The sequence below is a fragment of the Sardina pilchardus genome, chromosome 15 (genome assembly GCF_963854185.1).
Source record: "Sardina pilchardus chromosome 15, fSarPil1.1, whole genome shotgun sequence".
NCBI classification, from domain to species: domain Eukaryota; kingdom Metazoa; phylum Chordata; class Actinopteri; order Clupeiformes; family Clupeidae; genus Sardina; species Sardina pilchardus.
Window position 1 is genome coordinate 18,183,811 of NC_085008.1, and position 17,847 is coordinate 18,201,657.

General features: G+C 41.7%; 3 protein-coding genes across 9 annotated transcripts; 2 read left to right on the forward strand and 1 right to left on the reverse strand.

Annotated features, from left to right (window-relative positions):
- Positions 1–630: 630 nt before the first annotated feature.
- Positions 631–6,680, forward strand: plcxd1 (phosphatidylinositol-specific phospholipase C, X domain containing 1). 3 transcript variants are annotated; one of them, XM_062556755.1, is made up of 7 exons: positions 631–659; positions 2,388–2,519; positions 3,119–3,261; positions 4,068–4,196; positions 5,003–5,158; positions 5,734–5,914; positions 6,205–6,680. In XM_062556755.1, the coding sequence occupies exons 2-7, from the start codon at positions 2,396–2,398 to the stop codon at positions 6,447–6,449; spliced, it is 978 nt and encodes a 325-aa protein (XP_062412739.1). In that variant the 5' UTR covers positions 631–659; positions 2,388–2,395; the 3' UTR covers positions 6,450–6,680. The 3 variants fall into 3 exon arrangements, with proteins under 3 accessions (XP_062412739.1, XP_062412736.1, XP_062412737.1); XM_062556752.1 differs by lacking the exon at positions 631–659 and adding an exon at positions 731–1,081; XM_062556753.1 differs by lacking the exon at positions 631–659 and adding an exon at positions 1,591–2,081.
- A 1,835-nt stretch (positions 6,681–8,515) lies between these two features.
- On the forward strand, positions 8,516–12,404 carry si:dkey-66a8.7 (PI-PLC X domain-containing protein 1). 5 transcript variants are annotated; one of them, XM_062556516.1, is made up of 7 exons: positions 8,519–8,604; positions 8,980–9,083; positions 9,195–9,331; positions 10,294–10,422; positions 10,514–10,669; positions 10,860–11,043; positions 11,754–12,404. In XM_062556516.1, the coding sequence occupies exons 2-7, from the start codon at positions 8,987–8,989 to the stop codon at positions 12,008–12,010; spliced, it is 960 nt and encodes a 319-aa protein (XP_062412500.1). In that variant the 5' UTR covers positions 8,519–8,604; positions 8,980–8,986; the 3' UTR covers positions 12,011–12,404. The 5 variants fall into 5 exon arrangements, with proteins under 5 accessions (XP_062412502.1, XP_062412500.1, XP_062412501.1 ...); XM_062556517.1 differs by having other exon boundaries at positions 8,540–8,604; positions 9,045–9,083; XM_062556520.1 differs by lacking the exon at positions 8,519–8,604 and adding an exon at positions 11,528–11,598 and having other exon boundaries at positions 8,614–9,083; positions 11,754–11,878.
- gtpbp6 (GTP binding protein 6 (putative)) lies at positions 12,391–17,045 on the reverse strand. The gene is made up of 10 exons (XM_062556514.1): positions 16,361–17,045; positions 16,106–16,243; positions 15,541–15,611; positions 15,330–15,460; positions 15,074–15,144; positions 14,824–14,982; positions 14,417–14,625; positions 13,056–13,204; positions 12,791–12,943; positions 12,391–12,677 (listed from the first exon to the last, which is right to left on the reverse strand). Exons 1-10 carry the CDS (start codon positions 16,791–16,793, stop codon positions 12,551–12,553), a joined length of 1,641 nt encoding a protein of 546 aa, XP_062412498.1. The 5' UTR covers positions 16,794–17,045; the 3' UTR covers positions 12,391–12,550.
- Between the last annotated feature and the right edge of the window lie 802 nt (positions 17,046–17,847).

A 17,847-nucleotide genomic window follows, 5' to 3' on the forward strand; every position in this document is an offset into this window, starting at 1 on the left:
CGGTAACATGAATAGGATGCGAAAGCAAGCGCACTGGGTCAGAATCGCAGCGCGCCTCAGGGGCTGCTTAAAAACGGCCTGCTCCGGCCAACCAACGCCATTTAAAATGCAACGATTGTTCTATTCACATCTGCTTATTTATGTATCACACTTGTCTCATATGAACTAGGTTACTTAGAGATGGATGGAGAGAGAGAGAGAGAGAGAAATCATGTGTTGTTGTTTTGAGGCCTATGTGGTGGACATATAATGGTGCCAGACTGAGGTGATGCCACTGGTTTGAATGCTGCTGCTCATCAGAGAAAGACAGCGGTGAGGGATGGCTGTTGCAGTGTGTTGGATGGGTGAGACCGATTTCTTTACCCCCCTTCAAACCGGGGTCACTGGTGTACACTGGGTCATTGTGTACACTGTTGCCATTACAGTTGTTGAGATGGACATTTTTCTCTGTACCATGCAGTGAATGGATTCAACTTCAACTATGGCAGAAAGCGAAAGTCCTGCAAGTATTTGATCCTACCATTTAGTAAACCAGCTCATCCTAATTAGCAGCCAGGTCAGATGATTAGTGATATCACCTGTGTTAAATGCACAGATATAAATAATATAACACCGAACTTTCTACTTTCTGGACCTGAGATGTCCGCCTCTGCTCAAAGGTAGGCCTTCTTGCTTATGGAAAGAGGCAGGATGGAAGATCCACACATAAGATAGGCTTATTTTTGGAAAAATAAATAAAAATGCAGCATCCATTGGGATCTTCCATGTTCTCTGTTTATGCATACAAATTAATACTGCCTAGTCTGCTGCCTACACCTTCAGCAAAAGTGTAATCTAGTAGGAGATTCTGCTGGACTGTAGCAAACACCAGGTGTAAAAGTCCAGTCACACTTTTAATCCAACCATCACTTAATCAGATGATTCTCACTAAGACAACTCTTAAGCCAGGTAGAACCATACATGGCAGGACTTGAACATCTCTGCCAAAGACCAAGTTTAAAGAATAAAGATAACAGTCCAGTTCAAGACACTTCAGCTGGAGTAGCCTACCACCCATTTTTGTTTGAAATGTCACGCCTGGGTAAGTTCTTTTTTTAGACTATAAATCAATGCTTTTCCAGCGAAAATTAATGTGTACCCTCAGATTTTACGCATACTATTTTTAAGACGTCATCCCATAGGCTTCAGGCAATATGAAATCATCAACGCTGGTATTACTATGGGGCGCAATATTCCCATCTCTAAAGTCTCCCCTTTAAACCATTGTAGTAGCCTACACCAATGTCGTTTGAGAAATGCTGCACCAAATGTAACAATGTAACAAAGTAGCAATGCGGATGATATTTGGGAAAAGCTCACTGTCGGCAAACAGCCCGGTCAGCATTCCAACTCTCAGTTGCTAGCCTAATCTACACACCACTAACGGTGCCGCAGTCGAAGTATTGGGGCTTTAGCCTATGTTAATTTTTGCTTGACGAATGAGGACCGGATATTTTCGGTTAGGCTGTCGTTATTTTACAGCGGGAACTTTGCTACTGGCTCTTTAAAAGGAGTTTGATGTAGCATCTGCCGATTACATGGACTTCAAACCCCGCCTTCTCGAAATGGACATCGATTCATACCGGTAGCACACTAGTGGTCTCAGAAGCAGGCAAATTAATTTGTTTTTAGGAAGGTGTCTTGTTCAGTAATTTTGGAGGAAGACAACAGTCCCATGCTGAATTGAGACGTGTTTAAGTGCTCAAATGGAATAATGTGAGCGGTCTTCCGGGGTCCATGGACAACCTTTTTTCGCTGCTGTCTTATTTCGGTCTGCTGTGTTCTATCCAACACCGTGGGATTTTGGACTGGATACCCTGCCAAAGTTCAACCTGATAGCCTACCACCAATGGCCAGTAGTACACTACGTATCGACTTCATTTTTCTTTGACAGTTATGTTTTTAACGGAATGCTCGAGTGGTTGTCTTTCTGTGACACACCCTTTCACTTCTGAAGTAATTTGTTTTTGCTCATTAAAATGAAACAAGATTGACCTGCTGGCACAATCTGCCTCCAGCATAGGCTACTGAATAACCGAACGGTAAGTGCTAGAATCGGTGATAATGCACCGGCGTAAAAAGCCTCTTTGAATGACACACACTTTGTAGGCTATAACTGGTGAAACCCTACACGATCTGACATCACTGGTGATGTAGACAATACAGCTTTGTTCATGGAATTTACACTATATTATGGTAGCCTAACACTTCCACAACTGGCTTTTTGTATAGTTCAGAGTTAAACTATTAGATCACAGGCTAGCACTTGGTCCCACTAAATAGGTTTCAACAGACAAGATAGCCTTCACTTCTATTTTTTAATTTAAGTGAATCCTATTTTCTGGCAGGTTTGAAGATGTCCTCAGTGGTTTTGTCTGATGTCTGTGAGGTGCCACTCAAAGACCTGCCCTTGGACAACTGGATGGCACATCTACCCAATGCATTGTGGGACATACCACTCTGTAACCTATCCATCCCAGGTACCTTATACCTTCCATTCACCTACACCGCTGAAGTGTTTTGTGGGTTTATGTTCAGTGAAAACAACAGGTGCTGACTGTTAACACACACACACACACACACACACACACACACACACACACGAGTGAAACTTTTTCAGATCCATTGGTGTAATTTTATCAATGCTATGGATTTTCTTCTTGGGTGTTTTTTCCATTTAAGTATACAGCATGTCTGCGCTCTGTATATTTGCTGTATGGCCACTGGATATTAGTTGACAGTTCCTGAAATAACTAACAAACTTGGTGTATTTTTACATTTGCCGTGTGAGATATGGTTCTACTGAGTAAAGAGGGTATGAACGATGCCTAACTGAGTCTGTGGTTACTTGAGGTGGGTCAAATTGCGTGCTTGCAAACAGTCAGCGCTATTTTACTGTCAAGGTCGATAATGAGCAACAGCCCCACCACACTGATCAAGCATCCTGTCAGGTCCTCTGTGAAAGCGTTTCTAGGCCCACAAATAAACCCAGGATTTTGCTTACTTTGATGTCTTAGCAAAGAAGGAGTCTAATTTGAAAGATTTCCTCACTAATCTGTTCACATGCTGCTTTTTTTAGGGAGTCATAATGCGATAACCTACTGCCTTGATAAAAATGACCGGTCCCCAGTGGACCTTACCCAGCCTGATATGCTACAGAAGCTGGACAAGTACATGAAGCCTCTGATTCGCCCTTTTGTTTACAAATGGGCCATTGCACAGGTGGGATAATGCAACTTTTATTTGAACAAAGTGCAAGAAAGATAAAATGGGAATACTACAGTATTAGAGTTATCCAATGAGTGATCAGAATGGATGGTAACATTGTGCTAGATTTCTGAGGACATTGTGAAGGTTAAATCACATTTACATTATAACTATACTCGTATTTCGCATCACATCTTTCCACACGTCACATGTATGCAATTAAACCCCACTATGCCGCGAATGAGTGTTTAAATACTATAGAATTCCCACTACAAATATATCTCCGAGCCTGAAGGTGAATATGCTGTAGCTGTAACTCAAGATGCACTCTGAAAGAATCACGCACCCATAAGATGCTTTTCTCCATTTGCTGATGTTGGTGTAAATGAAATAGAGACACTTTAGGGTAAAGCCTGTCTGAAAGTGCTTGTGTCGGACACAGCAAGATTTCACTCTGTCAGCATTTCGCCTGGTGGAGTTCTATAGCTCAGTCTTCATCCTAGGGAGGAGTTGAAAACTTAATTTGGAGATTAAAGTTGAATTTGAAAGTAAGGTAATATTGATACTGAGTTACTGAGACATTATCCTCAAGTTCAACTAGCTCTAGTGTTTGTACTCTGTTTATGGGAATCAACAAATAAAGTGGCTCATACACTATTCCAGTCAATCAATATATGACCTCTAGAGAAAAGACAGGAGGAGTGTATTTTAATTGGCTGTTGAGCTCTCAAATATCAACGGTCTCAACACCAGAACTGAGGACTGGAACCTTGAATGTTTTAGAGGCCCTGTAAGTCACGTTGCTCTTTTGGCCTCACCAGGAGTGTACTGTGAAGGAGCAGCTTGACTGTGGAGTCCGATACTGTGACCTCAGGATAGCCCATCGGCCAAATGACAGCTCCACTGACCTGTACTTCTATCATGGAGTGTACACCACAATTACAGTAGAGGTGAGGAACCTGACGATCCAAGGCGCTAATACAATATAGCCTTGTCCACCAACAGAGAACCGGTTCTGTTTTGGTTCACACCCCAGATGTTAAACGATTTAGAGCATTTCGACCAAAGACAAATCAGTTCAGTACCTGAAAGGTTTTTTCAGTGCTGGCGCCAAAAAATAGTTGGGTTTTGTGAGTTTTTGTGAACCAAAGTGGGTGTGTAATTTGACAGATTAGTTGTACACACTACACCATCTGCTACCTCCTCCATTGTTCCATTCAAAACTGGTGAAAATTGTGGGGTTGTTCACTATATAACACAAAGGCTAAAAGAATTCTGAACAGAACCGGTTCAAGAACCAGTTCTCTGTTGGCCGACAACATCCCAAGAGATCTTTTTGATACAGAGGACTTGAATACACCTCACGGTGATACTTGGACACGTCATCAGTGATAAACCCATAATTGTCATAAATAACAATGAAGTAACTGCTGATGTGTGTTTCCTGATTAACTGGCCAAATGTATGAATTACACAATGAAGAAAGTAGGCAAACTGAAAGAAATGTCTATGTATAAGTTATTATGCCTCAGATAGAATCTACGGAATGACTAAGGTCATGTTGTGCACATCAGATATGTTGTGTAGTGACTGGCGACTGCATGGTGACTGAGGGAATGTGTTGATTTTCATTTTATGAAAATCAACACGTTCCATAGGGGTCACACTCACCAGGCAAAAGGCCCAGGCTTTTAATGTAAATGACTTTGAGCTTCGTGGTGATCCACGAGAGTCATGTAGCCTCCTCTGTCGGCAGACGGTGCTGAAGGAGATAAGAGAATGGCTGGATGCTCACCCCCGCGAGGTCGTCATCTTGTCCTTCAGTCACTTCCTGGGTCTGAGCCAAGAGCTCCACAACATGCTCATCTCCACCATCAAGAATGTCTTTGCTGCAAAGCTGTGTCTAAAATCGGTAATGTGCCATTCACGTGTAACAGCCTGTGCTTATGTGCTTAGAATATGCCTTGTAAGGTGTTGAATAGTCAAATCTTTTGGAGGAGTGCAGAAGGGTTCAGCAGCTTGATTTGCATTTAATGCGCTATATAAATCCTCATCATCCTCATCAATTAAAGAGCTGGGGAATACATATTAACATGTTCTAAATATTAACTTTTCACACCAACATTTGCCACTTTTTGAGGTATGCTATTATCATGCAACTATTTTTGGGTTAGTCTAGTTTAGTTTTTTAATGTATATGGTCAAGTTAAGGACAGTTAAACTTGTGTCAACCCCTACAGCCATTGAAAATATGCACCATGTTATTTTGTGTTCCGGGCTCAAACGCACTGTAAAAATGAAAGGAAACCTGTCATAGCATAACATTTCTAACCATCACCAAAAGACACCATGTAAGCAAGCTTCTAGCAGTGCCAACAAGACACTAGTTGGTGTTTGCAAGTTTTTGCATGCTTCTTGTTGCTCTTACTAGTAAATTGTTGCATACTGTTGCTTTAAAACCAAATGCCTTTTGTATCTCTTAAACAGGTGCCAGTGACCTTGCGTAACCTATGGAGTAAAGGATTTCAGGTCATCATTTCATACGAGCACAATGTAGTTAACTGCCACAGCGAGCTGTGGTCCCACATTCCCTACTGGTGGGCAAACAAGTCCAAAGCTGAGGCCCTCATAGAGGAGTTTGAGCGACGGAAGCAGAGAGGCAGGCCAGGTAGGAGCAGGAAATGTTCCCTACCATCTGATAAGCGCTTTTCACCCACTTGTCAAGATCTATGTTAAATTTATATGTAAATACATTCTACTTGCTGACACTTTTATGCAAAACCTGAATATAGAAAAAAAAAACACAAGTTGAACACATCATCGTTAATATGTATATGTATTATCACAAAATCACACCTCCTTGTGCACCAATGGCAGAGTTCTGTCAGTCAATTCATCAACACTTCACCCACAACATCAACATGATTTAAACGCAACAACATTTGTTTGTTTTTCCAGCTGGATTTTTTGTCACGGGTATCAATCTTACTGAGGACTTGAAGTATATCTGTTCCCATCCAACTGAATCTCTGAAGGACATGGTCATGTCCACTTACCCAACACTGCTGGCCTGGGTCAAGGAGCAGAGGCCTGGCTCCAACACAGGATCAATCAATATCATTGCTGGGGACTTTGTGACTGAGAGCCAGTTTGTACCAACCGTCATTGCACTGAATGAAAAGCTACTGAAACGGACCTCGTAATATTGAATTGTATTTTTTTTTTTTTTTTTTTTTTTGTCATATCAATTTGCACATTGTATTGTTTTCTTTTTTTTTTAAGTAAGCATGAATCAACGAATGTGAGTTTGTTTTTTGAATCAATATTTACTTCAGGCATTTTGACAGGATTTGATAGGATGTATTTGCACTCTTAAAATGCTGATGTTTTTTCTGGGTTACAATGGAAATTATGCACTGGTCTTTTTTATTACTGACTTAGGTGTCACTATAATCTTACTGTTAATGCAATGTCTTACTTTTTCATTCTAAACATTAGGGAACCTAATTAGGTCAATTTCTTGTTCAGAGCCTGAATGGATTTGATATTTTTCAATCTCACAGTGACAGTGATACATTTACAGATTTGACGTGTGACAGTAGAATAGATAAGCTAATTCATTTTGAAGCACAACACATATCCATTGGTTAGTAGTAGCACAGAAACTTTATAGAGCACAGAAAAACTGTATGTCATAGGGTTAGCATGAGAATCCAAAATAGTCACCGACATCACAACCTGTATAACCCTTATATGCAAGCTCACAGATATGACATGGAACCAAATACCAATATATTTAGGTGTAGGAATACAATATAGCCTACTGCTTCTTTTGGATGCATGCTACCAGTAGTATGACTCCTGGCATGAGGTACTTTTTTATACAACTCAACTGCAACTGTTCCACATTAACCAGTCAAGAAAGCATGGGCTTTGTGTCAGCAGGACTTGTGCGAATGATACTGTGGAAAATATGCACCCTTCCAGCAAAACAAAAGGAACAAAAAATATGAAGAATGTTTCAAAAGGTCTAAAATAAAAGGAACCAAACCTACAACAAACACACTGTCAGGGTTGAGATCACTGGACTAAACCATTCATCTTGGCTGTCACCACACTCAATGGTATACCAAAAGAAGTTCACTTTATTGTTTAAAATAATTATGTGACAATCAAAATTCAGATTGGAGTATATCCAGAGCACCATGTCTAAAGTTGAAATGTCAGGTCACGCGTTGTTACAAGGTGTACTGTTCATGTTGGTGACCAGGGACGTAGGCTACTACTCTTGAGTAAACACCCGTCCGCCCCCCCCCCCCACTCTCTCTCTCTCTCTCTCTCTCTCTCTCTCTCTCTCTTTCCTCTCTCTCTCTCTGTTGGTTTTAGCTCTTTAAAAATGAAACCTAACCATAAATGTATGTGAAGACGGATAGAGGGGGAAGCTATAGAGAAGGGAAGTGAGAGCTACAGTATAGAGAAGGGAAGAGAAAGACTGAGAAGGGCATTTGACATCACATTCCCATCAGAGAAGACCAGTGGGGCAGGCACAAGTTCACCACATGGAGGACAGAGCGTTGTTGTGGTTGTCGTAACGTTCATGCATACAGCACAACAGCACAATCCCCTGCTGTCCTGCTATTTGGAAATAATCTCTGACAACAAATATGTCACTGCTGGGTTGGCTTTACACACTGGGAGGCAGGCTGAAGTGCGCCCAAAATGAACACATTCTCAGACAACTCTGCCAGATGGAGGGCATTTAATAACTCAGTTCAACTTCTCAGTTCGACTCTCTTATCAACCTCAATATTTTTCTCAGTTTGTTTTAGGAAAGAGGAAGAAGGCCTCTAGCCTACCCCAGACTTTTTTCTGATACAGAATTTTTCAAGAAGTTCCCACACCACAAGTCAAAGGACTAATGCAGCATTAACAAGTAAATTCCATCCTTGTTGAGAGGCTAAAATGAGTAAGGCTAGTGTAGGCTAGTGCTACTATCACAGGAATGCTGACAAACCTCAATTCTCTAGGACAACCTGTGACCCTCCCATGTTGGCCTGATGGGTATTGTTGGCAAAGACTTGAAAAGGAAATTATTAAAATATCTGATCAAATTAGCTATTGTTCATCTCTCTTTCAGAATGCAAATTGTTAGTTTAATCACAGTAACAATTAGATAGGCACTCACATGATTAGATCCCATTGAATTGACAAAATAGCCTATGGACAGAAGTCTTAAGCATGACGTCACGTTTGCTACCTGTCTGATGTCTGTCAGTCAGCGTTGCTGACTCGGGTTACTTTAATCAACTGATAGGGGATAGCTGTCTTTTTACCATGGACGAATGATTGTCAACAAAAGTGAGTACATCACATTTACATTTCAATGATGTAGTTAGGCACTTTTAAACTCTCCTGTCAGGGGTCTAGACAGTAAAATGACAAGAACCAGGAAATGACCTGGTATCAGTTACAGCTTGTGATAGGCTACTGTAGCAGTTTTTTTTAATACGCGCTCAGTTTTTAACACTGCAAGACAGCCCACAGGTCAGAGACAGCACAGCACAGCACTCAACGACAAAGATGAATTGATTCATTTAAATTAAGTTGTAGCCTGGGTCGACTGTGTTCATTACACTGTGACAATAAGCTAGCCTACCATAAACTAAAATAGAGTTTCTGTAGGCTACACTGAAACTTGTTGTAAACAAATCGCACAAGCCTCCGTATCGGTAGCCTACAGATGGATTTAACTGAAAGTGATTCTGACTATGGGGACTGGATGTCTGCTTTGTCCGAAGAGCTGTGGGACGTCTCTCTGTCAAATCTCGCCATCCCAGGTAGGATAAGTCATGAAGACGAATTTCGGAATTTTGCTAAATCAAGACATCTTGACCTTCCTGCTTTAAACGGTTGAATGATGAAGTGTGACAACTTCTGTGTTTCTGCAGGCAGTCATGACACCATGAGTTATTGTCTGGATATCACCTCACCTTTGGTTAGATCGGAGTCGGACACCTTTAGGATTCTGGATGGTCTCTTCTACTGTATCACACGACCTGTAATTTACAGATGGGCCACAACACAGGCAAGGAGGCTATCCAAATATTAACAACATTTGGATAGCCAACATCAACAAGCCTCCAGTGTGGCCTTGTCTAAACACCATTTTGATGCTATTTTGCAATTTTGATATTTTGATATTTACTAAATTAATGACACACTCTGTAGCCTATGCTATCCTTACTTATGGAAGGATAAGTTACAGCCAATTAGAAAGACAAAGACATTGAACTACTTTTGAGATACATTCTTGATCGTCTCTCATAGCAGGCCTAAGGAAAATTGGGATTTTAATAGCTTTTCAAAGGGTCAAAATGTAACAGTTAAAAACTCAGTTCTCACTTCTGCATTTTGTTATTCTGATGTGGAGGCATCAAAGAAGAGTGCTGAAAGTGACATTCAAAATTGAGAACTCATATCAGACTTTAGTGATGTGTTTTTAGATAATTATTTGTCTTCTCAAAACATGATGTTTGCCGTGAGAGCCATAGAGCAAGAATATCTCTGCATACTTCATTAGGTGTGTCATTTACAGGCCACACCTGCACACAGGGGCTTACATTTGGACATCAGTGTTGAAAGCATATGGGACGTCCACAAATATTATTCTCAGCAGTTACATGGGCATTAAGGCAGGCCAGTACAAGGGCACTGAACAATGATGATACAGTCATTGGAGTTCCAAGTGTCAGTCAGACACAAGCAAACAATTTAGACTCCAGGTGGAGATTGGATCAAAACCCATTAATCTAGTCCTTCAACTGGTCAATCGCAATAGTGTTGGAAGATGTATTAAAACAGAAAAAAACAGAAAAAAGACAACAAACAACCAAGAAAACTGTTTTTTAATCATAAAGTCTTGTGCCGTGTCGGTGTTGTCCAGAGTGCTGCGGTTTAAGTCATGTAGTACTTAATACATTTCTGAAATATGGTTTTACTCATACAGTGTTTAATTTTGCTAATTCCTCACCAATGTTATACAAACAGGAAAAAGGCATTGTCGAGCAACTCCAAGCAGGCATCCGCTACTTCGACCTAAGGATAGCCCACAAACCCAATGACATGTCAAATGAGCTGTACTTCACACATGTCATATACACACATGTAACAGTTCTGGTAAGAGGAATTACCTGTTTGGTCAGAGAATTTATGCTTAACCTTTACCATAACAAAGAAAGTAAGCCTGACTTAAACTATTGTCTCCTAGGACACACTACAGAAAGTTGCAAGTTGGCTCGACTCCCATCCAAAGGAAATCGTCATCTTAGCCTGCAGGAACTTTGAAGGACTCAGTGAGAAACTGCACGAAACGTTTATTTACTCTCTCAAGAGAACATTTGCCTCAAAACTCTGCCCACGCACGGTGAGTGAGATAGTGGTCACAGGCACACATACAATATCAAGAATGTCTTCAGCAACAGTGTATTTATCTGGGTTTGGCTGGATGTACAGTAATTATTAACTGTATGGACGATGAATAATTGACCACCTTATTTTAAACACACGTGGGCACAGTGTTTGTGCTGGTATCTGACGTCCTCCTGTTTCACCAGGAGGCTGTTGTGACCCTGCGGCATCTGTGGAGCCTCAGGTACCAGGTGGTTCTGTCCTATGATGACCAGACAGCTGCCCGGCATAACGAGCTCTGGCCTGCCATTCCTTATCTGTGGGCGAACAAGCCGACAGCAGAGGGCCTAATCGATTACCTGGAATGGGAGAAATCACTGGGCCGCCCAGGTGAGAGGACATTAGACGTCCACATTAAGGATATTTCAAACAATGATATGATTTATTGAATATTTAAATAATAGGACACATGACTAAAATTCAGTGCATCTTACAAGCTCTTCAGGCTGTCTAAATATACCTGACATCAACTACTAGTCTTACCCATTATTTGCCAAATGCATGGCTGTAGAAGTGCAGTGAAATGGAGGATTGCAACTTGCATCCAGTTCTATGTTTTAAAAAGGGGGGGGGGGGTATATAAATAAATAAATATATATACACACACACACACACACACAGTACAGTCATTTCCTGTGTATTAGCCACATTGTGTATAAGCCCAGGACAATATTTTATGCATGTTGCGAGAAAACGAAACCATATTAACTCTATATTAGCTGCCACCGTGTATTAACCTCATAGCTGAAGAAATTGCTAAGAAGAAAATGCAAAATCAATATTCAAGCCGCAGATAATTATTGTGAAATTACAGGTATAAAGCTTCTTCTCAGTCTGTCAGTCCTAGCTCTGATGGAATGGAGATGCTTCACAGAAGGAAACAATGTACATGCAATTTTATTTACATCACATTTGTACATTATGCATGAAATGCTCTGTTGTACATTACTGCACCATACATTAGCTTACAGCACACAATTTCTACCGCTCTATTTTGAACATTCCCTCAATGTCTTGGCCTTGTTGTGTCTCCTGTGCAGATGGGTTCTTTGTGGCTGGCCTAAACCTGACGGCAGGCCGCTGTTTCATCACCTCTCACCCCCGCGAGTCGCTGCGCTCGCTGAGCGTGGAGAACTGGGACGACGTGAGGCAGTGGCTGAAGGAGCAGAGGCCTGGCCCAGGCCTCAGCTGCCTCAACATCATCGCTGGAGACTTTGTGGGCCTCATTCCCTTCTGCCGCCAGATCATCGCGCTGAACAAAAAACTGATTCCAGCCTCCCAGAGCCATGGGGACTGAGAGGCCTGACTATGAACAAGGATTTTTGACATCATCCCTTCCAAAGAAGGAACTACCTGATTGCCATATCAAATATCACAGTGCAATATCAAACACTTTTTTATTTATTGATGAACCTTTTTTTACACTTTTTGAGTATTCACTATACATTCATCCGGTCATGTGAACATGGTTAGTTTGACACCTTGGCCTAACAGGACACTTTGAGGTATCATGAGCTATTGTTTCAAAGGGAAGACTGGACTGCATTATGATACGCCTAAAGATATGTACGACACATTCATTGCCTGCTACATAATGACAAATGAACGGTCAAAGGGGAAGTGCTGGCAGAATTATTGTACATTAGTCACATTACTGTTACACAAACAATACACTTTTTATGTCCATTTTCTATTTCGGTCTCCTTCCTCATTTCTTTGGCTGACAAGATTCCGGAGTCCACCACAGCAGGTATCAGTGGCAGATAGAAGCTGTTTGAGAGCAGGGCAGAGTAGCAGTCTGGGTGCAGCTAGGAGACAAGGACAGCCTGTCCTGCTGTCAAGTGTTCTGGAACAGCTTCCTGTAGCGACCATATGCGGCGACGCTGATGATGACCTTGACGGTGGCCATGCAGTCGTCTCCCCCAGCTTCCACTTCCTGCACAGTGGCCTCTTTGTAAAGCCATCTATCCACACACATAAGCACATAACAGCTTGGTATCACGTGTGGCTGCGTAACATGTTAATCATTAGGTTATAACCAGATTTCCGCATTTGTGTTTCTAGAACGTTCACTTACCCCAGCTGAGGGCTGCTGAGGTCCACTTTGAGGGACAGGATTTGTTTCCCGGTGGATTTCATTATTCCTTCCTCCACCTTGTGTCTCAGATCCTCCAAGCCGAGTTCTTTCAGTGCTGAAATTGGCAAGCAGTCAGGTTCTGTGGCCTCATACCTGGGGGACAATATGGAGTTGGCAGGCACAAATGATTACCATACATTGCCATTGGCATTGACATTGACTGGGAGACAGTGACCATGGTGATGCAATGCACATAAAGTCTTACTCGCTGATGAGATCCACCTTGTTGTGGACCTCTATGATTGTGTTCATGAGTCTGTCAGGGATCTGCAAGTTCTTAAGGACGTTCAAGACGTTCGCCTTCTGGTACGCTGTCTCTGGGTGGCTGATGTCTCGCACATGAATAATGAGGTCCTGTAGAGGGTGAGCAGAGAATCAATTGAGAGAGTCATAGTGTACAGACCGTATGTGTATGGTTATATATTTTTTTGTGATGTAGCGTCATTCCTTAGAAAAGCTCTACCTCAGAGTTACTATTAAAGCATAACTTACACTGACAGACTTTGACAAGATTTGGGAAAGATTCTTGAAAGATGGTAGTCTTTTAACTAATGCCCCTCATTCAAGCTTTACTCAAGAGACTACAATCTTTCAAGAATCTTTACCAAATCTTGTCAAAGTCTGTCAGTGTAAGGTAGGCTTTAGGCAGCTAACTGCAGGTGTTTCAAGTTTCAAGTTAAGACTGTACCATAATTTCCTGACTATTAGCCGCGCCTTATACATCGATTTTGCAAAAAATCTTCTGGAGGTTAATACCAGGGGGGCAATTAGTATGGTGTTAAAACACTGTCCTGCGGCTTATACACAATGTGGCTTATATGCGGGAAATTACTGTATAGCTGTAGAAATTACTCTTTTTATTCACATATAATTGAAATGAAATGACTTCAGAACTTTATATGAAGCAATTTAAACATCATAAAATGCCTGAGCAAAGGGTAAGTATTTGTTTTGGTCTCTTACAATTTTTCTCAATTGATTTGACCTGTTTAAAGAAACTAGGAGCATGTTGGTCTTCACGAACACCTTCTTTGCATAGTAGAAGTCATCTCTTGCAAATGTGTTCACACATTTCTCACACCCTTATGCAAAACAGTTAACACAGATGTCATTTATAGACCCCAAACTCTATTGCTTCCTGTGCTGAACAATTCTGAATCTCCCCCCCCCCCGCGCTCTCTCTCTCTACACCCCTCCATCTCGTGCGCACTCAAGATGCGTTCCCAATTAAATGGAGTAGCATAACATTGAAATTACATCTGCTGCATAGTGGAGATTGAGAAGATCCATATCATAATTGCATGTAACATGTTGTTGCTGTATTTTGACATTGTAAGCGTTCAGAAGAATGAAAAGTTGGTGCCCCGACGTCCTTAAGCCCTATGCACAGTGCGTGCGTGTGGTGGTAGCATCACTGCCTGTGTTTTGACTGTTGACTGTTTAACTGTCTTGACAATATGTCAGAGTTGATGCAAGCATCAAATCAATCCAGAAAAAAACTGTAATAGAGCCTGTTTATTTGTATTACACAGTAATTAACCTTTGGGGAAAACTGGAGGTACGAACCGAGTGTGTCACATCCTCCAGAGTAGCAGAGAAGGAATCGATGAGCTGATGGGGAAGCTGGGACAGGAAACCAATAGTATCAACGTACAGGACGGTCATGTAACTGGGCAACTCCCCAGCGTGAACTGTGACATCCAGGGTGGCAAAGAGCTGGTCTTTGGGCTGGAGGCCAGCGTCGCCCGTCAGGGCTTTGATGAGAGTGGTTTTGCCTGGTCAAAAGGGAAAGGTAAAGGTGTCTGATACTGTATTTCCCAGAGCCAACAGATTTACAGGTGGCGATGCAACTGCTACTCCACCACCCCCGCACTGGTCACACAGAATAGCTTTCGGCACAGATTTCATTTTGGGTAACTATACAGGTAGTATACGGCCTAGCTGGAGAGAATGTATATTCTTCAACGGCTTACCACAGTTGGTATAGCCCATGACGGACACAGTGGGGAAGTCTTTGTTTTTGCGCTGTGAGCGGAGCAGGTGTCTTTTCCGTCTCAGATGTTCCAGAGTCGCTCGGATCTTCAGCTCCCTCTCTTTCAGAAGCCTCTGCTGCACCTCCATGGCCGTCTCACCTGAACAACAGAAGATTAGTCAGGGGGAATATATAGCCACAGTACAGGAACTTTTAACCAATGTGGAGTGTGTGCACTCTGCAATCATTACCAGAGCCCATGATGTATCTTGAGCCTCCACCTTGCTGGTCGAGGTTCGCCACTTCATTCTTTATACGTGACCTACAAAATGAAATATTGACAATAATAATTTACTTCAATCCCTAATCAAATTCCATTTATTTTTCCTACAAACTAACTTTGCATAATGATATTTAATATAAAACCATTAAGAAAGACAGAGATTTGCTTTATCTGGTAGAAAATGGAATAAGCACTGCGATTTCTTTAACTGAAATCCAGTTTACCTTAAAAGTGGAATTTCTGCCAGGGAGATTTGAAGTTTTGCTTCTTTGGTGCGAGCATTGCGGCGGAAAATATGTAGCACCACTGTATATCTATCGAAGACCTTCACCCCCCATGCCTCCTGTAGTTCCCTCTACGGTGATGAGACAGTGAGATTACAATCATGACACCATACAGCTTTGATAGGAAAGGATAACTCATCCGCAAACTCACTTCAGCTGATGGAGACAGGCGTTCTACATTCACAAACACAGCGGTGATCCCTGGGGTCTTCCTTATTTTCTCTGAAGGAAAGAAAAGGAATTTTCATTTACATTCAGTCATTCAGCTGTTCCTTTTCTTCAAAGCAAGTTACAAAAAGGGAAAACAATCAAGATATAATGTGACAAGGACATAGTTAGTGCAGCAATAAGTAGGCTACTCGCATCTGGGGAATAGTCAAGTGGTAAATGCCAGTGGTGTAGTCTAGCTGTAGTGGATACACTGTGATGTAGCCGTTAGTTGTAGTGGGTATACTGATCAACCCCAAATGTTAATACCAAAGATTCTAGAACAAAGCTCTGTTCTAGAATCTTTGTTTAATACTGTATAATATATATATATCCTTCCCTGAGATGGTGATGCTTTTGAAGTGTGTATACGGCGTAGTACTGCGTATCCCATCGCCTATAGACTTAGATTTAGTAGGCTACGTTTAGCTGTTTTTCACATTTTGCTTGATGTCTGTAAGAAGGATGACAGCAAGGTGACATTCAAAACAAATTCAAACTCAACAAACCTGTAAGGGTTTCAAAGTTGCCTTTGCCAAATATCTTCCTTTTCTCTGGCGTCTTAGTAGACATGATGACCTTGTTGACCACTGTCCAGTTTTGCAGTGTCTGGACCAGACCAACTGCCTCTGCCATTTGGAGCTCAGCTTTGGCAAATATTGAGGGATCATAATAACAGGGGACATCATGAATTTCACGGTACATCTGTGAGTAGTGATTAGATCAGAGATCTAGAAGATTTAGAAGTGTTCCTGTCTGCTCACCTGTGGTCAGATACTGCTTTTTACTCCCCCACTTTACGTCAGGGTGCACTATGAGTACTCTATGATCTCCATCCCCAATAGCTGTTGGCACAAACTGGTGAAAAAGTTCGTCAACTTCGCTGTCTCCGATGACATCTTCGTCACCTCCTTCATCTTCATCTTCTGCGTTGGAGTGCTCTGTCGTGTTTCTATTGCTTTTAAACGCGCAACGTGTAGTGGAAAAACTTCTGGAATTTATGACTGACTTAAAATGTGCATGCCGTAAACAAGTGGTTATCTGAACTGAACATGGCAACTTTGGTTTCTTTGCATGACTTATGTGAATTGATGCTCGCCGCAGTTTCTCCAAATGTCCATTTTCCCAATGCCGCAACTTCAGAGTCCAACTATATCCCCATATTCTACTCTTACAACAATTAGCGAGGACGCTCATGGTCGCTAATAGGCTACTTATTTTGACAGTTCAGGTGAATGTCATGGAGCAGTAACCACGTGCTGCATTGTATAAGATGATTCCTGATGTGCTACAACATGTACTTTATTATACAATAATACGTATGCAGCCGTTCATCTGACCTCAAAGACAGCACAGGCATAGATGTTATGTCGACTGCGCATTGTTAATGCAAACGCAAAAGACATTCCCTGAATCCCTGCTCAAGTCGACATTCTGTTCTGTAGTACACAAGTGTCTTCATCGGTGGTTACTTCCGGAAACATCTTTGCGCTTTTAAAAAATAATAGCTCCCTCTTGTGGACACAAGGTTAGTCACGTACACGTTTTGCTGTATTTTGCTGCTCGCTATCGGTTGTAGCCTATTTGCACCCCATGAAGCAGCAGAGATAATACATTTTCATATCTGTTAATTTTTAAAATTGAATTGAATTGAACTTTGAATACTCGGCTATTCACTAACAGATTTCGGCGCTTATTATTTTCCTTTCAATAGCCTTCCATCCACCATATTCCTCACAAAATATGATCAGTCTGATTTCACTTTATCCCCTGGACTTCTACAAGCCAAGAGGAACCTATATGAATGGGAATTGTCTCCTATGACAACACCATAAAGGGAGACAGCATAAAGGGATAGGGATGTAATGAGGTATGACCATGTTCATTGAAGCTGAAGACTGCAAGGGGTCTAGGCTTGGGGCAGGAGGCCCATCTGCTTGAGCCGTCTTCATGCTGGCAGATAGATATAGTTGCAGATAGTGTAGAAACACAGTGATGTAGAAGCTGAAATGAGGTCACCTTTTTCTTTGGCAAGGGCATGTTAAAGGAACAGTAACAACAGACGTTATCTGGTGGAGGAGGTTTATGGGGAAACACTGAAATGATAGCCATTCTCATGTGCAACATTAAACTGGAGTAGAACATAGGTTAACTTGTTTTTTCAACAAAATTAAGTATCAGGCGGGTGTGCAGGTTCCGGTTACAACACATCCAACATATCAGAAATGCTGTGGCAGACAGAAATTGATGC